The sequence below is a fragment of the Pituophis catenifer genome, unplaced genomic scaffold (genome assembly GCF_029215685.1).
Source record: "Pituophis catenifer annectens isolate HBS135680 unplaced genomic scaffold, rPitCat1.0.hap2 SCAF_3, whole genome shotgun sequence".
NCBI classification, from domain to species: domain Eukaryota; kingdom Metazoa; phylum Chordata; class Lepidosauria; order Squamata; family Colubridae; genus Pituophis; species Pituophis catenifer.
Window position 1 is genome coordinate 105,529,870 of NW_027256883.1, and position 21,148 is coordinate 105,551,017.

At 41.7% G+C, this 21,148-nt stretch overlaps 1 protein-coding gene across 1 annotated transcript in view; it reads left to right on the top strand.

The window, feature by feature from the left end:
* The window catches only part of ADCY10 (adenylate cyclase 10), a 199,965-nt gene that overhangs the window by 113,368 nt on the left and 65,449 nt on the right, over positions 1 to 21,148 (top strand). The window contains exons 8-15 of the mRNA XM_070941042.1: positions 69 to 190; positions 1,906 to 1,982; positions 4,486 to 4,675; positions 13,996 to 14,069; positions 14,880 to 15,033; positions 18,209 to 18,401; positions 18,667 to 18,757; positions 20,025 to 20,304. Coding sequence (XP_070797143.1) covers positions 69 to 190; positions 1,906 to 1,982; positions 4,486 to 4,675; positions 13,996 to 14,069; positions 14,880 to 15,033; positions 18,209 to 18,401; positions 18,667 to 18,757; positions 20,025 to 20,304 — 1,181 coding nt within the window. The remainder of the gene's footprint in view (positions 1 to 68; positions 191 to 1,905; positions 1,983 to 4,485; positions 4,676 to 13,995; positions 14,070 to 14,879; positions 15,034 to 18,208; positions 18,402 to 18,666; positions 18,758 to 20,024; positions 20,305 to 21,148) is intronic.

Below are 21,148 nucleotides of genomic sequence, written 5' to 3' on the forward strand. Positions count from 1 at the left end.
TATGAATTGAACTTACCTAGTCTTTGAAACAGCCTTCTCTGATGTACTATTTTCTCCTTCCCAAAAAGGGCTGCACTTTTCTTTGCATCTTTGGTCTTCCTGGCGATAAACAAGCAGATGAAAGCACAAATGCTCTTGATAGTGCCCATAAAATTCATGCTTTCTGTTCCACAGCACTTATGAAAGTAAAGTAAGTAAATGAGAGTGGGATGTCACTAACATATATCTGATCGCATGTAGTGCTCAAGCCCCAGCTTTCTATATCAAGGAATGCCATGTTTGCATCCTAGTTCTAATTCTGTATTTGTAGCATCATGAAGAGCTATATCCGCTAAGACTTGGGTTTAAGTTTCAGGGGAAATTATTGGGACAAACAGCAATCTAAAGCCCCTTCTACACATAAGCAGTGTTTCTATGATCCATTCTGTGTCCTACATCCACACTATGTGGATAGGCCTAACTTGAGAAATTGAGTCAGTTAATTACAGGTTTAATCCCTACTCCAGAATAGCACTGTGAAGTGTATTCTCTAGAATTGTAGGATAGACACCTGCCTCATCCTTCCTCCCTTCCTGGATATTTTTTCCCTCCTTCCTGCAACAAAGTGCCATGTTGAAAATACTATGGAGGAAGAATGTTGGCAGTGAAGCAACTGGCTGCTACAAACAGTTTGAGGGCCTGAGCCAAAAATTGTGTAAAAATGCCCCAAGTGACAGGAGGATTTAAAAATTGTACTGCTTTATCCTTCAAATGAGATTTGGTCTATTTTTTTGAAGGCTTTGATACTGTCTTTATAGATACACTACATATTTGCTAAAAGTATTTTAATCCTATATGAGGGCTCTTCCTTATGTCTGATGTCCAATCTACCATTCCTTGAGACAAATTATATCATTGTAGAATTTGCTACTCCTATTGGAAATCCCTATCCTACCACAGTTACTAACTAGGGCTCCTCTTTCTGCATCAATTAATGGTCAGTGAATTGTTTCAGACTGAACTAGCATCCAAATTTCTATGGTTAATTGCTTCTTAAAAAGAGTGAAAACCATCTAGCCCTAGAGGAGCTATGCTAGGACTACTTAGCTATTGACTGCATCAGGTATGAGTTGAGGATGAAGAAACATTGTAAAGACATCATAGAAAAAAGTTGTTGGGATTTGTTCATGTTGTGGTTATGGTCTATATGTACAAAAAAACAAGGCAACTTTTCATTTAAAACTAAAATTTCCCATTTTAAGAAAATAGACAATTCATCCACTGGCATCATCAACATCATTTTTCCAAGAATATGCCCTCCTTCCTGTATTAAGGGTATAGCATGAAGGAGAAAGATGGTCTGGGTATCTGTCAGAAAGATAAGGTGTTAAGGTTACATCTTATCCATTTATTTTTAAGAAACATCCATTAAGTTTTCTGCATGAGAAAATGGATGCCTCTCTCCTACTTTTTATACTTCTGTGTGCAGACTGTAAGTACATTGCTTATGTAACTAAAACTGCATTACCTGGCACAAAAGGAAGGTTATAGAAATCTTTACTGAGGCAACCAAAGGTTTGTAAAATTACAGAAAATCTTAGTTAACAATCACACACAATCAGAGAAAATTGTAAAGTAGCTCAAGAATAGCTGAGCATGCTCAATGGGTAGTGCATGCACTATAGGCATGGCTTTGAGGAATTGAAAAAGAAAGTGAGGGACAGTGTTGGGGATGGTACCAAATGAAGATTCTGGGATTTTAAGCAGAATTCTTTATAGATTCTATGTTGGATAGCTAATTTCAGGTAAGTCATTGTCCCAGGAAATCTAAAGAAGCTTAGAGGTTCCATTGCAGCACATCATTTTCAAGGTATGCTTGTGCTCTCTTTGCACATTCAGTTCCTTTTGTTCCATTTTGTGTTGTAGGATTGTTTCTATTGGGGTCACTGGTGGGCCAGTTTTCTGTGGAGTCGTTGGTCATCGTGTGAGGCATGAATATACAGGTGCAGTTATAATGAATATAAATGTTAGCAATCAAATAAAGTACTGGAAATAGATAGTAATAAAGTTATATGTATGTGTATGTGTGATATTAAAAATAAAATATATTGACCTATTTATTAAATAGGTCAAATTGTTTTCCAAAGCATCAAAGAGCAGGACAAGAAACAATGGATGGAAACTAATCAAGGAGAGAAGCAACCTGGAATTAAATAGAAATTTCCTAAGAGTAAGAACAATTAACCAGTGGAATGGCTTGCCTTCAGACATTGTGGGTACTCCATCACTGGAGGCTTTTAAGATGAGCCTGGCAGCAACTGTCTGAAATGGTATAGAGCAGGGATCCTCAAACTATGGCCCGCGGGCCAGATATGACCCGCCAATGCAAAGCATCCGGCCCGCGGAGTGGTGGGATTAAGCCCCACCCCCTTACTTTCGGCCTTATCTTCCAGCAAGCATCCACTCCAGCCACACTTCTTTCACTGATTGAGTTGCACTTCTGATCACACATCTGCTGCCGAAGGTAAGGCCAAAGGGTGTGGGGGAGGGCCAGTGAGGGGTGATATCGCTGGTGCAGCTTGAAAAGCTTAAAAAAGTACTGTCTTAAATTAAAAGCCTGAAAACAATTTAAACAGGATCTTTTTCACAGTTTGAATGGGGGATGTGGGTGCTTGCCTTCTCCGAACTTGCAGAAGTGCTGCCTTAAATTAAAAGCCTTTTTCACAGCCATATGAACCAGGGGCGGTGTTTGAGTAGGGGAGGGGCTGCTTGTAAAGTAGCACTTTAAAAGTGGGTGGGTGGGGGATATGTCTCCATGTCTCCTAGCTTTGTCAAAATCAGCTGAAGTTGGCTAAAACTAATTCAAATGCAACCGCAGTATAATGCCTGAAGGAGAATTCACCCACTGCTTTGATTTTGCCATATATAAAGTACATCCACCAAATTGGTTGCTGAACAATTTTGGTAGCTTTCATGTGTGTGGATACACAGGCACAAGTGTGGCAAAAAACAAATCAGTTTGAATTCTCCTTCAGGCTTAAAAGACCTTTAACCTTGTAATCCCAAATAATTAAAAAAAAGTAGTCTGGTCTCCTATCCCTTCCCTGGCCACCTCCCCTGTTGACAGTCACTCACAGGTCTTGCTGCTGCTGCTTGCAAAGAGCCCCAAAGGCTTTGGCTGGAACCAAAGGGGAAGGAACCACATGGGTCCATAGTCCGGCCTCCAACAGTCTGAGGGACCATTATCCCTCCTTAATTCACCATTGGATGCTTGGGGGGGGGTGTTGTGTTGATTCTCACCTTCTGCCCGCTTCCAATGTCTCTCAATGCCCATCTTGTGGGTTTTAGTTGCAGTCTTAATTGCTGCAGTTCTCAGTCTGGTTTATTGTGTGGTCAAAATAACTGATCAGGAGTTATTTTGAAGGAAATCCTGTTTGTTTTATTCCTTTTTCAATGGCCTATTTTAAGGAGCCTGAAGCTGCTGTTGTAATGAAATTAAGTAAATGGCAAGAAAGTTTGTGCTCTTTTTCCCTTTGGGGGGTAGATCTTATTAAGTAAATAGATTCCTTGGCTTGAGCAAGTACATCTTAGGAAGGAGAAAGGCATAAAATGGACAGTTAAATTGGCCACACCGACCCAATCACATGACCACCTAGCCACCCCCACCCAGCCAGTTCGGCCCCCCAACAGTCTGAGGAACTGTGAATCGGCCCCCTGTTTAAAAAGTTTGAGGACCCCTGGTATAGAGTATACTGCTTGAGCTGGGCTTTGGACTAAAAGACCTCCAAGGTCCCTTCCAATTCTGTTATTCTGTTGTTTAAAACATTTAGACAGTGGCCCATCTTATAACAAACTCCAAAAATAATTGTTGTTATTATAAACATCTCAAAGCAGCAGGGGCTATTTAGATCTTGTGGATAGAAAAGTGTGTAACCAAGGATGCCATTGCCCAGAAGGTTAGTCCTGATGCCTATCAAAATTTGAAGAACCATTGAGGCTCAGAATGACGACTTCCCAATTTACTGATAATGCTGGTTTTGGTTTTGGAAGAAAGATTCTGCCACTAATATCAAATAGAAGTCAGGTATCAGTCAGCAATTTTGGATTCCTTTGCTTTTGTTTGTTCATTGGGTCCTGCAAAGACTTCTTCCTAAAGAGGCTCTTTTGCTATGCATAGTTGGGAATTTAATACCGTAGTGCTATGAAAGCTAAATCAATCTACAGATTTTCTTTTTTAATCCCAAATTTGGAGGACTTTTGGGAAAGGAGAAATATCACATAGGGAATTGGAGTTTCCCTTTCCAGGAGTCTGTAACAATGAATCTAACATTTCTATTGGTGAAAGAAGTTCTGTTCCATCTTCTGCTTTAGCAAAAGTATATTCTATAATAAAATTACTTTAGTCAATTGTTTTAAGTGACTCAGTCCTAGACCTCATCTTGTTTGCAATACTGGTTGAGGAGAAATGTACAATGGCAAGTTTTTCTCTTTTTCTTTCCATGTTAGTGATTGGACGAAAAGTTAACCTTGCTGCACGGCTAATGATGTTTTATCCAGGATTAGTAAGCTGTGATGCCCTCACTTATTCCAAATCTAAACTGCCCCACTACTTCTTTGAAGAGCTCCCATTAGTTGAGATGAAAGGTGTTGTGAACCCTGGAACAGTCTATCAATTTCTTGGTATTACAGAAAAAGCGTAAGTACAATTTTGTCTTGTGGGTAGCTGCACAAGAAAATGTTTGCTCCAGCTGCCTAAACCTTTGAATGCAGAATAGGTTCAGGAAACATCCCTTTTCAGCAAAGCAGGTTGTTTGTTTTGCTAAGTCCTCTACTGCTGGAGGATGAGTTCTCACACCCTCTTGTTATATCTACAGGAAGAAAATGTATCCTTTCTTATATCTGCTTTTCTGGGAGCAGTTCTGGGAAAACAAGTTACATCAAAGGCATTGCGTTTTCACTGTTTCTTCTCTCAGGCACAAGAAAACTTTGCTCATGTCTAGTTGGATATATTGTATGTTAAACAAAAGAAATAGTTTAGATATTACACATGAGGCAAATAATGCATCTTTTTTTTAAACTGTAAGTATGTAGATCTGTAGATCACACTGACAAGGACAGTGTGATGGGATGCTTCCTTGGAAAAGGGTGTGGTTCATCTTGAAAAAGTTGGTGGTGTAACCCTTCTTCCTCAAGACGCCATTGCTCAACCTGGCAGTTTTAAATAATTACTAGACTGCTTCTAGCCTTCCCTTCCCATTTCAGAGAGGGGAGCATTAAGAGGATTGCACTTGCAGAGAATTCAGGGGAAATGGATTTTATGTACTTTTTCAGCCAGAGTTCAAGGCCCAGGTACAAACAAAACATATGCGGAACACTTCTGTGGCAGGAACGGAATAGGATAAGTGATTAATTGCTCAATTGTTATTGATATTGATCATTAAATCCTTCTGGACCATCAGCAAAGACTGAGAGTGGAGGGCAGAGTTCTGCAGGGGTTCTCCTTGTTAATTGCATGGTTCTAGTTAAAGAGTTCTAGAGGATAAGAGATCAAGACCTAGGAATCGCCATCGTGGGCACCAGAGGGATTAACACGCCTCTAGTCCCAATTTAACAATTACATGAAACTGGGGAAAATGAAGTATTGTCATAGAATCAGATATCATCAGTAGGAAGATGATACTTGTTAAGGATATTCTTGGATCATAACCAATGTTGTGGGTTATTGAGCAGAGTACCCTTTGAGTAAATGCATGAAAAGCGACTGGGAGTGGTTGTGAACAATCACAGTTAACATACAAACACACAGAGTTGTTGTAGTCTTTTACTTTTCGAAAAAAGTAAAGCAAAGTCCAAAAACAATCCAAGTCATGCACAGATAAGACGAGAGTTAAAAGATCAATCCAGGGATATTTCAAGTACAAAGTTTCTTACCAGTTGTAGGCATCCAGCTTGTGCACCAATTATAGTATTTCCTGGATTGGAAATCTTTGCTCATAATCATTTCTGTATTAAACACCCCTTGTTGGGACTGCCCAATATGGAAGCTGCAATTGGTCTGGAATACAATAATTATTAAACATTAAATTATTTAGGCTCTTTCCTTAAAAAGACAAATGTGATATACTATTAGTAATTCCTCCAAAGCAATTTGGGAAATGTTAGCATAAATTTCATTTTCTTCTCTCTCTCCCCTTCTCTCCACTCTCATTTTTTAAAAATAGAATGATTTACAAAGCATATTTAACCAAGGAGAGATCTGAAATTTATCCTTTACTAGGTATGTGAACTGATCTACACTATGAAAACAATTAATTATTGGGATGCTAGAATAAACTTGCTATTGGTTTTTGAGATGTCTGTCTAATCTTTCTATTCAGTTTAATCTGCATAGCTCTGTATAGCAATGAATATTTGTGCTGAAGTTTCAATGATCCTTCCATGCATACCTTCAGATACTTATTACTGTATAATTCTATAGATGTCTACTTAGAAATTAGAGCTGTTACATTCACTGGATAGTGGGCAAAACTATGGCATTTTTAAAAGTATTGCCAAGAAATTAACAGTTGCATGTATTTGTTTATTTGCTTTTCATACACATTTATTTAATTAACAAAATTTATATAGCCACCTATCTCACAAAGTATGATTCTATGTAGACAGAACACATCAAACATCATAAAACTATAAGTAAAAGCAGAAAAAACAATAAACTGAAGATTTTTAAAAATATTATGCATGGACACGTGGTGCACAGTAATTATTATTATGGTTCATTTCATAGTCAGCCAGACTAGATTTGGCATTTTTATCCACCTATCGAGACCTTCCCAAGGACCTAGGATAGGCAATTGTTGATGTTTTATGTTGTTAGATGTATCATTGCAGGATGTAAGCTGTTCTGAGTAAGTTGTTTGCAATTGACTGATGGTGAGTTTGTTAATGTTGATGGTGTTCAAGTAGTCCTTGAATTGTTAGCCAAGGCACCTATTCCTATTGATACTCTCTTTGCTTTCTTTTTGCCACAGTTCTATTTCTATTTGTAGGTCTTTGTATTTTGTTATCATCTCCAATTTTTCTATTCTTCTATTCTGCTGTCTCCCGGTTCTGCTAAGTCCACTATCCAGACTTTTTTTGTTGTCTCTCTTATCGTCTGGTATGTTATGCAAGCAGGTGCCTGTCTGTTTGAATTCTAACGTCCCAAAACAATTTAGCTTGTTCATTTTTTATTATTTTCTCTATTTTATGGTCTCATTTATTATTTTATATATTTAATTAATATAAATTATTATTTATAGTATTTTTCTTATTTATATATACAACAATATGAAATCACAATGTCAGTTCTTTTAGCTGGTGTTGGCCTTCATATGCATCAAGTTCTTCACAATAACCTAGGATGTCTACCTTTTCCAGACTGAGTGCCCAAAGTGTGCGCGCATGCATGAGAATGCACGCGTGCACCCAACCCCCAAAATGCAATGCACGCATGGCTTCCGTGCCCCACCTCTATGCATGGGCATGTGGCCCCCCCACATGTGTGCGTGCCCCCCACGCATGCCCCCCACGCACTGCAGCAGAGAGTCGATGACCAGCTGGCTGGTGGGAGGTGTGGGCACATGCATGGCAAAACTGAACTGGGGTGACAGCTCGCGGCCCTACAGAGAGGGTGCTGCATGCCACTTGTGGCATGCGTGCATAGGTTCGCCATCATGGATCTAGGATGTTGAAATGTATCATAGTATATGTGCAGATTTATTTATTTATTATTTATTTTATTTTATTTATTTATTTGTCAAGAATATATAAGATAACAGGTAAAAGGATAAACATAATTTGAATACATGAAAAGAGGTCAGGGATGGTAGGCAAGCTGGTGCAAACTTATACACACCCCTTACAGACCTCTTAGGAGTGGGGTGAGGTCAACAGTAGACAGTTTAAGGTTAAAGTTTTGGGGGTTTGAGGAAGAAACCACAGAGTCAGGTAGTGCATTCCAGGCATTGACCACTCTGTTACTGAAGTAATATTTTCTGCAATCGAGTTTGGAGCAGTTTACCTTGAGTTTGTATCTATTATTTGCTCATGTATTGTGGTTGAAACTGAAGTAGTCGTTGACAGGTAGGACATTTTGGCAGATAATTTTGTGTACTACACTTAGGTCAGACTGAAGTTGGCATAGTTCTAAGTTGTCTAAGCCCAAAATTTCAAATCTGGTGGCATAAAGTATTTTATTGCGGGTAGAGGAATGGAGGACTCTTCTCATAAAATATCTCTGGATTCCCTCAATTGTATTTATGTCCAATATGCAGTGCGGGTTCCAGACCGATGAGCTGTATTCGAGAATTGGACTAGCAAATGTTTTGTATGCTCTAGTTAGTAGTACAATATTATCAGAGAAGAAGCTACGCAAGATTAGGTTAATAACTCTTAATGCCTTTTTGGCAATGTTGTTACAGTGAGCTTTGGCACATAAATCTTTAGAAATGAGTACTCCAAGGTCCTTAACAGAGTGAGAATCATCTACAAGGTCATGTCCATCTAATTTGTATTTTATGTTTTGATTTTTTTTTGCCAATGTACAAGACAGAGCATTTGTTGGTTGAGATTTGAAGTTGCCACTTGTTAGACCAATCTGACACATAGTCAAGGTCTTTTTGAAGGGTAGTTGCATTGTTGGTGGTGTTGAATAGTTTAACATCATCAATGAAGAGAACACAGTTGCTTTTAATATGATCAAAAAGATCATTTATGTAAAGTATAAGGAGTGTTGGACCTAAAACACTGCCTTGGGGAACACCACTATTAACAGGTACAGGATTTGATAGAGGGCTTCCTATTTTGACCGTTTGTTGTCTGTTTGACAGGAAGGCAGCTATCCATTCATATAGGAGTCCAGAAAAGCCATAGGATTTTAGTTTTAGAAGTAATTTGTCGTGTACCACTGAATCAAAAGCTTTACAGAAGTCTATGTAATTGCGTCTATTGCTTTACCCTGATCAAGATGTGTAGTCCATATGTTTTTGCAATGTAGTAGCTGTAGATTACAGGATAATTTTTTTCTGAAACCAAATTGTTTGTTGGAGAGTAGGTTGTTGTCTCTAGGTGGAGGGTAATAGATTGGTTAATGATTCATTCCATGACTTTACAGATGACACAACATAAAGAGATTGGTCTGTAATTTTCAGGGAGGCTAGGGTCTCCCTTTTTGAAGTAAGATTTTTCAAAAATTATGCTTAGAGGTTCTGCGATTGCAGTGGAAAGCTTTTTAAAGAAGTATGCACATAGTCGATCAGGTCCAATGGATAGAGATGGTTTTAGATTATATAGTGCCTTTTCAACATTGTCTTCTGTAAAATTAATTTATTTTATTTATTTTATTATATTTCTATACTGCCCTTCTCCTGCGGGACTCAGGGCGATGTACAGCCAGGATAAAACATAGCATATAAAATTTAAAAACATTTAAAAAAACAATTAAATAATTTTGGCCCGAATTTAAAACAACCCAATTAAAACCGAATTTCGATTAAAAAACTAAGAGGATGGGATCAAGCCAGCCCAGCTAGATGGAACAAGTGTGTCTTCAGGGCTCGACGAAAAGTCCAGAGGTCTGATATCATGCGTATCTCAGGGGGCAGGTCATTCCAGAGGGCAGGTGCTGCCACAGAGAAGGCTCTCCCCCTGGGGGTCGCCAGCTGGCACTGCCTGGCCAATGGCACCCTGAGGAGGCCCTCTCTGTGTGAGCGAACCGGTCGGTGGGAGGCTATCGGCGGCAGAAGGTGGTCTCGCAAATACCCCGGCCCTAAGCCATGGAGCGCTTTAAAGGTGGTCACCAACACCTTGAAGCGCACCCGGAAGACCACAGGAAGCCAGTGCAGCTCGCGCAGGAGAGGTGTTATATGTGAGCGCCCCGTCGCTCCCATAATCCCCCACGCAGCCGCGTTCTGGACCAACTGCAGCCTCCAGGTGCACCCCAAGGGGAGCCCCATGTAGAGAGCATTGCAGTAATCCAGGCGAGAAGTGACGAGTGCTTGAGTGACCATGCGTAGGGAGTCCCGATCCAGAAAGGGACGCAACTGGCGTATCAGGCGATCCTGATAAAAAGCCCCCCTGGCCACGGCCATCATATGCTCTTCTAAAGACAACCATGCGTCCAGGAGGATGCCTAAGTTGCGAGCCCTCTCCATGGGGGCCAGTAATTTGCCCCCAATAGCCAGCGATGGCACCAGCTGGCTATATCGGGATGCCGGAAGCCACAGCCACTCGGTCTTGGAAGGGTTGAGTCGGAGCCTGTTTCTCCCCATCCAGGCCCGCACGACCTCCAGGCACTGGGACATCACTTCAAGGGCATCGTTGGGGTGGCCTGGGGTGGAGATGTACAGCTGAGTGTTGTCAGTGTACTGATGGAACTCCACCCCAAAGCCACGGATGATCTCGCCCAGCAGCTTTACATAAATGTTGAACAGAAGGGGCGAGAGGACCGACCCTTGTGGCACCCCACAAACAAGGCGCCTCGGGGTCGACTGCTGCCCCCCTGTCAACACGGATTGCGACCGGTTAGAGAGGTAGGAGGAGAACCACTGCAGGACGGTGTCCCCCACCCCCAGCCCCTTCAACCGGTGCAACATGATACCATGGTCAATGGTATCAAAAGCCGCTGAGAGGTCTAACAGGACCAGGACAGAGGAACAACCCCTATCCCGAGCCCTCCAGAGATCATCCACCAACGCAACCAATGCCATTTCCGTGCTGTACCCAGGCCGGAAACCAGACTGGAGCGGGTCCAGATAGACAGCTTCATCCAGGTACCGGGGAAGCTGCCGCGCTACCACACTCTCAACAACCTTCGCAATGAAGCGAAGGTTGGAGACTGGACGATAGTTAGCCAAAATAGCCGGATCCAGGGAGGGCTTCTTGAGGAGGGGCCTCACTACCACTTCTTTCAAAGCGGTCGGCAGGACCTCCTCACTCAGAGAAGCGTTAACAATCCCCTGGAGCCAGCCTCGTATAACCTCCCAGGAAGCCAGTACCAACCAGGAGGGACACGGGTCCAATAAACATGTGGTCGTGTTCAGCCGTCCCGGATCCTGTCCACGTCCTCGGGAGCAACAGGATCAAACTCCTCCCAGATAACACTCTCAAGACCTGCCTCAGTCATCCCGTCCGGACTTACCCAGTCAGAGGCCAGGCCTTCCTGAATCTGAGCGATCTTGTCATACAGATACTGCACAAAGTCCTCAGCTCGACCCTGCAAGGGATCATCCCACGCTTCCAGATGGAGGAGGGAGCATTACTCCCTCCTCCATCTGGAATTTACATTAATATTATACATTATATGTATAAGCATATGTATATGTATAATGTATAATTAGCATTATACATTAATATGTATAAGATCACCGGAATCATTGTAATTGTCTGTATTACGACTGAGAAATATTAGGTATGTGTTGTTGCTGTTTACAAAGACTGAGCCGAAGAATGTGTTAAAGAGATTGGCTTTTAACAGTTTCATCAATACAGTCTTCGTCGTTTGGTTCTTTTAGGGGTGGGATGGATGTCAAGTCTTTAAGTTTGTTGTTTACAAAATTATAGAAGGCATGGGTGGATTTTGTGCATAGAAGGTTTTCCTCTTGCTTGATGTGATAATTGGTGCAGTCAGTCTTTATTTGTTGGCATAAGTTTTTGTAGCGGTTTTTGAAGTTAGCTAAGTAGTTAGTTTTTTTTTTTCTCCAAAGAGATTTTTTTCTGGATTGTAATTTCCTTATTGTTATTGGTAGTTTATTTTTTCTGGTTTTGGGGTATATTAGTGGTACGTAAAGTTTAATGATTCTTTTGACTTCGCGCAAGAAAATGTAATGGTTGTCAGCAGTATTATAGCCAGTGAATACAATTTGCCAATCAAGAGATGAGAGTTCATTGTTTATGAGATTGTAGTTGTCTTTTTTAAAGTTATAACTGGGAATCCCATCATTATGATGATTTTTGTGAGGGCCTAAGTTGAGACAAGAGTCAATCATGCTGTGGTCGCTGTTGGAGAATGGTTCTTTTATTTGTAATACATAAATTGAGTTTAAACTGTTGCAGAAGATGAGATCAATCAATCAATCAATCAAACATCCAAGCAGCATGGCCTATTTTAATTGAAAGATGGAAATATTGTCAATGTGCAAATTCCCTAGATGCTTTTGAAGTTTTTTTTGGTTTGGCATTTGTGTGTCAATAAGCACTGGGGCCATTGCCACCACTAGAGCATCAAGATCACAAGAAGTGATACTACCACTTTATACTGCATTATGAGGCCTCACTTGGAATACTGCATCCAGTTCTGGTCACCACAACACAAAAAAGATGTTGAGGCCCTAGAAATAGTGCAGAGAAGAGCAGTTAAGATGATTAGAGGTCTGGAGGCTAAATTGTATGATGAACTGTTAAGGGAAGTAGGTATGTCCAGCCTTATAAAGAGAAGAATTTGAGTGACATGATAGCTGTCTTCCAGTACTTGAAAGGCTATCATACAGAAGAGAGTATACACTTATTCTTTAAAGCACTTGAAGGCAAGAGGTGAAGTAATAAGTGGAAGCTCATTAAAGAGAGATTCAACCAAGAAGTAAGAAATTTCCTGACAAGGAGAACAATTAATCAATGGAACAGCTTGCCTCCTGGAGTTGTGGAATCACCATTGCTGGAGGTTTTCAAGTGAAGATTGGACAATCATTTGTCTGGGATGGATTAAGGTCTCTTGCATTGGGCAGAGGGTTGAACTAGAAGACCTCCAAGACAGGGGACGCTCTTTTGTTTGCTGCCCAACCTTCAACCATTGCTTTTTTCCCTTTGAATAGGCAGGGTTTGTTGCGGAATATCTATGAAAGAAGAACATGTCTGGAAGGAAATTGCTGAAAGGTTTCTCCAAAGAACCTCAGAAGAGGTCACAATATTATCTAAATGTAGGCTTGTGATTGTTTTGCATGTATGTCTACCAGTGGTGGGTTTCTACCAGTTCGCCCTGGTTTGGATGAACCGGTAGTGGCGGTGGCAGGAGGCTCCGTCCACCCGCCCAGACATTATTACGGATGATCTGTGCATACGCAGAAGTGCTGCATGTGAGTGCGCTCCCGGTTCCGAACCGGTAGCGAAGGTAAGAGGAACCCACTACTGATGTGTACCAATGGTGGGATTCAATTTTTTTTCTACTGGTTCTGTGGGTGTGGCTTGGTGATGGGGGTCATGTGACTGAATGGGCATGTCCAACTTGACGTCACTCACAGCCATGGCCACTCAGTCACATGACACCCCCTTGGCCAAGCCACGCCCACAGAACCCGGTAGGAAAAAAAAATTGAACTTACAGCTATTCTTTCTACCTATTTTCTTCCCAGACCTGGCCTAATCTGTCAAAGGCCTGGCCTAATCTGGCATGCCATCCGCTCTCCCTTCGCCAGTCACATGCGTCACCCCATTTCCCCTCCTTCTCTGTCCCTAGTCCTGCTTCCTCCCCCATGACTACCACTTTCATCATCCCATGGCCACGACCTTACCTTCCTTCCATGGCTGGCTCCCAGGGAAGGCAAGCCAGGCTGAGCCGTCGCCGTTGGCCTCCCCAATAGCCCGCATCTCGCTCCCCTTGTCATGAGATGCCTGCAGCTGCCCTGTCTTTTTTTCGGTGCAGCTGGAGTCCAGCCACAACAAAAAAAAAAGACGCAGCTGCTGCAGGCTTCTTGCAGTGAAAATTACCGACCTCCAGCTCTACTTTGCTTCTAGAATGTGCTGCTGCCGCCCTCTTCTATGTGCTGGCCACGCAGGTGCACCCTATTGCCTGCGGTCACTGTGCCAGATGGACTTGCCCGGGCAAGTCCGAGCTGAGCAATGCAGCTGGCAATAGGGTGCATCTGCACAGTCAGTGATAGAAGAAGGTGATGGCAGAGCATTCAAGAAGCGGAGCGGAGCCAGAGGTCAGTAATTTTCACTGCAAGAAGCCTGCATCCGCCAGGTCTTTTTTTGTTGCGGCTGGAAGGAGGGCAAGATGCGGGCTGGCGGTGATGGCTCAGCCCTGGCTTGCCTTCCCTAGCAGCCAGCCATGGGAAGAAGGTAAGGTCATGGCTGCGGGAAAATGAAAGTCGGGGGAGGAAGTGGGGAGATTAAGGGCTGGGGCTTCTGAAGGAGGGGAAATGGGGTGACGCATTGTGCTTAAGGGAGAGTGGGCAGAGGCTCCGGGGCAAGGCCAGAGCCTGGAAATGGTGCATTCCCAATCTGGCTGAGGCGGGTGGTGAACGGGCGGTGGCTGTGGAAAAAAGCCAGAGCCAGGGAATGGCGCATTCCCTGACCCAGCCGAGGTGGGCGGCAGCTCTGGGGCCTCAGGGAATGGCACATCCCTGGGCCCCAGCCCCTGATCCAAGGTGAAGGGCAAGTGGGCAGCATGCATTGCTTACCTTTGGTGGTGAGCTGAGCAGAGCAGGTGAGGCGAGGCGACTGGTGAGGTGAGTAGCTGGGCTGCATGGCGAACCGAAAGCAACGTATATAGGACTGGGATGGGCAGGGCGAGCGTCGAGCGTCGAATGGGCAGGCTGGGAGAGCCAGCGGTGAGTGGGAGGGTGTGGCGAGTGAGCGGCAACTGGGCGGTGAGCGGGGCCAGCCAGAGGTCACTACTGGTTCGGCAACCCAGGCCAAATTTCCCCTACTGGTTCACCTGAACCAATCTGAACACCACCTCTGATGTGTACATAGAGAGATAAACACAGAGAGATGCACATTTCTTCTGCTTAGTAACCATGATGAATATTCCAACAATGCAGTAGTAATTATTTGATATAATTTGTCATTCAAAAGCTAACTTATTTTGTGAATGCCTGTTTTAGTATACAACATAATTCTTTGTTTTCCTTTATTATTTTCTTCCAGGTCGCAAGAAGGAGACTGACATCTTTGAAAACTTACTGGAAAAATTTAAAGAAACTAAATTAAGCCATGTTATAATATATGAAGGTCTCATGGGATATGGAAAAAGCCAACTAGTAACTGAAATTGCCTATTTAGGACAGGCTCCTGGGCAAAAGTTGGTGCTTTTTACATTGCTTCATTACATATTTTCAAAAATTCACCTTCTTCTCTCCAATCTTTTCATTTTTCTCTGGTCCTGGCTCGGTTCTGAGCATTACAAGTCTATTGTTTTGGGTCTGCAGTCTTGAGCAATGACAAGTGTCAATGATTCTAGGACTCAAAGGGCCTTAAAGGAGATCACTAGAGGTTGATGGTATTTCTGTGATAAATTGTTTATTCATGGGTCTTTTCTTCACAGCTTTAGTAAAGGGCTTATCAGATAGAAAAGCAAAAATATTTTTTAAATCCTACTTCTTCAGTCCAACTTTTGTTTCCATAGAGTATAACAACAACAACAACAACAGCAACAACAACAACAAAAACACTAATTGACACAACATGGTATTTGAGTATGTTTTCTAAATCTTTCATTGCTACCCTACCAAGTGTTAGTATCTGTAGCATATTTGATTTCTGGTTCCTTTAGAGTTGATAGTCTTCAAAAGACGTAAAGTTATCTTTCAGTTCTGTATCTTCATTAGCAATTCAAAGAGGGGTTACTGTACCTGTTATTAGTTTTGTTTTCTTTATATTTAATTTTAGTCCCACTTTTTCTCACCATTGGAAATAATTTATTTTTCATTTTGCTGTCATCAGCATAATGTAGGTTATTGGTATTTCTTCCTCCAGTTTTAAATCCACATCATCTTCTTCCAAACGAATATGTAATATGTGTGTGTGTGTGTGTGTGTGTATTTTAAACATTTTAACTAACAAACTTATAATGACGCGGGAAAACACCCAAGATTTTAACTTTTTACATACACACACCTGCGAAAACTTAAGAAGACGTGTGTATGTGTGTGTGTGTGTGTGTGTGTGTGTGTGTGTGTGTGTGTGTATATGTATGTATGTATGTATGTATGTATGTATGTATGTATTAAGAATTGTCCTAAAGATGCGAGTTCCAGGTATAGTTATAGAAGAAGCGATAGACATCACGATCTCCGGAACATTTAAAAGTTTAAAAATTTTATTTTAAAACTTGTGCTAAGCTTTCGTCAGCCCCTACCGACTTCGTCAGAGTATAAAATCACCATTGAAGAGCTGCTTGCTTTTATGCAATGCTGATCAATTTGGTCATTGCGCGTGTAACAGGCCCACACCCTTGCCTTCCCCCTGTAATTATCTTATTTTCTGCCTTAGTCATGCTGACAGATGATGATGCCTCCTGCCCCTTTGTGTGTTGCCTCTTTCTCTCCCTGGGGGGTAACGCAGGGTTATCAGGCATTGCTTTGAAGGTATTACTCCCGGCTCCCTCTCCCTTATTGTTATGCCTTTCCCTTTTAGGCGCACACGTTGCCTCCTCTAAACCCATTTGTTTTACCCATGATCTTGTGATGGGTCTGCGTTGTTCTTCCTTACCGCCCCTATCTCCCTCATTCTGCTGTTTCCCTAACCTACTCTCTTGCCCTCTGCCAGGGTTTGTCACACCTTCATTGGGCCAATCTCTATGCCTAGAGGAGAAGATTTGTCCCCGATCTCCATTCAGTCTTAGTGATCGGTCCTCCTTAAGTCTTTCCTGCCGTAAAGCCTGGTATGCCAGTGGTATGTCAATATGTCTATTGAGGGAGTTGTTGTTAGAGAACCAGGCTTCTTTCAAGAGGCGCCCTCCTTTTGTTTCATCGTAGGCAATGACTTTGGTCTCTTGGAAGTTGAACTCGTGACCATGCTCCTCCATATGCATCCAAATCTGGGTGATTTTATACTCTGACGAAGTTGGTAGGGGCCGACGAAAGCTTAGCACAAGTTTTAAAATAAAAGTTTTAAACTTTTAAACGTTCTGGAGATCGTGATGTCTATCGCTTCTTATATATATGTGTGTGTGTGTGTGTGTGTGTGTGTGTGTGTGTGTATACAATATATGTATATACACACACAGATACATAGTCAGTCCCTGTTTAATGACCATTTGTTTGGTGGTCATTCAAAGTTATGGTGGTGTTGAACAAATAGTAATTATGTCTGGTCCTCAAAACTATGGCCATTGCAGTGCCCCAATGATGACATGATCAAAATTTGGGCATTTGGCAGTTCACTCACAATTACAATCACAGGGATGCTTCAACTTCCCCCCCACACTCTTTTGGCAGACTTGCACTTTCAGTCTTGCATCATCTCTGTGGCCTTGCTGCCCTGTATTCCACTGGCCCTGCCACTCTGTACTCCAGTGGTCCTGTACTCCACTGGCCCTGCCAGCCCTGCCCACCCACACTGACCTTTGCTATCTTTTTTGTGCTGCTGCTGCGAAGCGAAGGGCAGAAGGGCTGGCAGTGGTAGTAGAGTGCAGGGTAGCCAAGTGGGCAGAAATGGGGGGGGGAGGGCAGTTGAAGAGGAGGTAGTCTTTTACCTTATCAAGGTTCAAGGTTGTGAGAGACCAAAGCAGGAATGACTTGGATTGGGATCTGTCCCTCCCTAATAACTGCCTGGGATTTGATTAATGACTGCAACTGGAACTGCCAGGATTGTTGTCACTAAGCAGTCACATGATATATGCTGAATAAATAAGAATATCTCATCTCATCTCATCTCCTTTGGTGATCAGGAACCAGTCTATCTAGCCACGTTTCTGTCTGTACTGTGGCTTCCTGACCTGTCTATAAGATTCACAAGCTCTCACCCCTGGCTCACGGCACTTGGGTCTCAAACCCGGGCTGTTAGCTTTCTATCTGACAAATCCAGTGTCTTAACTGCAGAGCCATTGTGCCAATATAGTAAGGCCTTAAAGTAAACTTTAAATGGGATACATAGGCAGATACCTAATTGGAAGGAATTGTTATACTAATCTGGGTTCTTTATTAATATCTTGCATGAATCAAAATTATTGCAGAGAGCTAAGGAAATGTTTCATTGACCCCACAAATGTTCTATCAATCAAGGAGAGGCAAGTCCTTGATATTCAGATATGAGGCATGAGCTGGAAGCTCTTCCTGATATTACTAGATGTCTGAAGACTCTTTATAATTTAATGATGTAGGAAAAACTTCTTCAATATAATCACTCCATTGCAATCAATGAACCAAAATTCAATACTGTTATGATTTCTTTATTTTAGCCGCACAAATTGAAATAATAATCTGCTTCTGATTACTTTCAAGTCAAGATTTTCATTTGTCCATGTAATTGAGCAGGGTTGTGGCAATGGAGCTGACAAAGATAAATGCATGGCAAAACTTCTTTGCTGTCCGGACACTGATGGCAATGTTCCTGGGGGTGGATGTCTGTAAAACCTATGATGCAAGGCAGTATATCCTTCTGAGCAAGTTGCGTGGAGTTATAGAAGAACAATATCTATGCCTTTTCAACAATCTTTTTCATGTTAAGGTAAAAATGGAAGAATGGAAGATCATTTCTCTTATGAATGCTTTGCATTGAAAGGCAGGTATAGATACAGTACTAGAGAATGGTAATATGGTTGTACAGATCACTTGATAAAGCTGCACAGATTTAGATATGCTCAGAATGTTTAAGTATGAAACAATTTACAATCTGTTTAAATGATTTCAAGGTTACCTAATTATAAGAAAGTACTACTGGCATAAATATTATTAATCAAATAATTATGAGATTTGTTTCTTTTTCTGGTTAGTTTCCTACATCAGAAGTGGTTTCTCAAATGGACAATGACAGAAAGAATAAAGAGATTGAAACGATGCTTTTAAAAATTCTGATTAATGTAAGTAAATATTTTCCTTGTGCATAACATGGTCTATAAAGGATAAAGGCATAATTAGCCTCTCAATACAATCCTTGCTTAATTGTCACAATTGAGACCAGCTACTCCATTGCTAAGTGATGCATCCTTAAGCAAGACACCATGAGTCTGCCTCCTTAGCAATGACAATTCTAGCAGTCTTTATTGCCATTGTGAAGTGAAGTCCATGTACTGTAGATTTTAGGCAAAGATCTCTCCTGATCCAAGCCATTCCTACCTTGGTCACTCACACTCTTGAGCCTTTTTTTTCCCCAAGTGAAGGGACTGCCTCTTCTTCAACTCCCCTATCTCTGCCCCTTTGGCCATTCTGCACTGTGGGCCTCTTTGGCAGTAGTGGTTATGACATAGAAGCTGATGTAAAAGCTCCAGGCCTTTAGCTCTCTCAGCCTATCACCACTCACAAGTGTCTTCTTCAGTGCTTATTATCACTGAAGAGTGACACCTCAAGTCCCATGCCAGGCAAGCCGCCCTGTCACCTTACCATGGTGTAAAGCCGCATTAGTGCACTGTGACATGAAGCCACAGCTGCTATTGCCATGTGCTATGGTGCCCCAGCATTGCAGCATGAGGCCCCAGCCTCAATGTAGTGAGAAGTGCTGCAGTATGGCATGCCATTGCAGTACAATGACCCTAACATTCCTATTGCCACAAGAATGATCATGTCAAGAAGAAGGGCAGGAAGAGAGGTCAGCTGGGGGCAGCAGTGTGTGTGTGGGTAGCTGTAAATGCAGGCAGGCCCAAATTTTAATTATGTGACCTTGGGGGCATGACAACAGTTGTAAATTTGAGGACTAAACATAAGTCTATTTTTTCAGTGCCATCGTAACTTCGAACATTTGCTGAATGAATGTTAACTAGTACTAAATCCTAATAAACATAGTGAGTTTATCCTTTTCACAACAATCTGTTCTTATTTTATGTACTTCACTGGATGCAAGTAGATCCATTTTGTAGATGAGATCCAGGAAAATACTAATGGTCAACTGAGATCTGTAGTAGGGGTCCAGTTCTTTCTATTAACCTCTGGCAATATCACCAGTTTTAGTTAAGGAATGGAAACAATCTTGGCAATAGACTTCTAACGAAGAATGGCAAATTCTTAGAGTGTAGTTTAGCATTAGTAGAAGCATTTAATAGCAGTAAGTAACATTTTTAAAAGCTGTGATGAGAACAATTCTGGTTATAGCACCATCTTACTGTGCACAGTATGTGTTATTGTTTTTTTTAGGCAGCAGAAAAGGAAGTCCTCATTTTTGCAATTGATGAAGCTCAGTTTATTGATAAAGCCTCTTGGGATTTCCTGGATAACTTACTTAAGAGTGTTCCGATCTTTGTTGTTATGGCTTTGTCTCCTATCAATCACAAGGGACGAATACTTTGTTCCAGTGCAGCCCAAATCCTGAATAGTCCAAGCACAACTTTTATTCAGCTAAGGGAATTAAGTCCTTCAGTAATTATTCAGAAAGCCTGTCAAGATCTTGGAGTGGTCAGTATCGCCAGGGAGCTTGAAACGTAAGTAGAAGATGGCCGCCCAGGCAATCTTTTAGCTGTTCCTATTAAATTGAAGGCAAAGACAATCAGAGGAGATACGAAGTGTTCTCATTTAAATCAACAAGTCTGAAACTTTTATCTCAAAGGAACTACCTGACTTCTTCTAAGTTGAAGAGACTTTCTTGCTCAACTGGCAAATTTCTCTATTCTTCTCTCCTTGGGCCAAAGCCTATAATCTTTCTGACAGCAGTTATCAGTTATACACTCACTTGTGGAAAGTTTATCCTGAGAGAGATATATTACCATTTTCTACCACCATTCATAATTATGAGCTTTGCTGTTATCTTCATGCCATGATCTATTTAGTAGCTTTTATTCTTAGGAAAGTGTGTGTACAGAAGTTGAAATGTGAGTTTCCTCAATTAAGTATTTGTATCAGTTGAGGAATTGTTCTACTGTTAGGATACTTGGCAGATTAGGCACCAGCAGCCACAGGCATAGTAACAATTCTGATAACAATGAGATTCTTTTGTTTAGGAATCGGTATCCGTAAGCAGTCTATCTAACTTTGTTTATAACATTTTATAATTTAAATATTTAATAAGACCATCTATAAAATACTTCAGAAAGAGTAACTCAGGCCATTGCTAGTAAAGCACAACTATTTTTGGATCACATATAATGCAAAGACTAACACGGTTTCTTTCATCTTGGAAATTAGAGAGATTTGCAAACCATGCCATTGCAGCTTGTTTAAGAAGTTTTACACTATGTCAATTAATGAGAGCAAACTCTACAGTGCCTGTTTTCATCTCTGGGGTCTGTAGCTGTGAACATGTAGTTGCAATATTACAACCGATTCTAG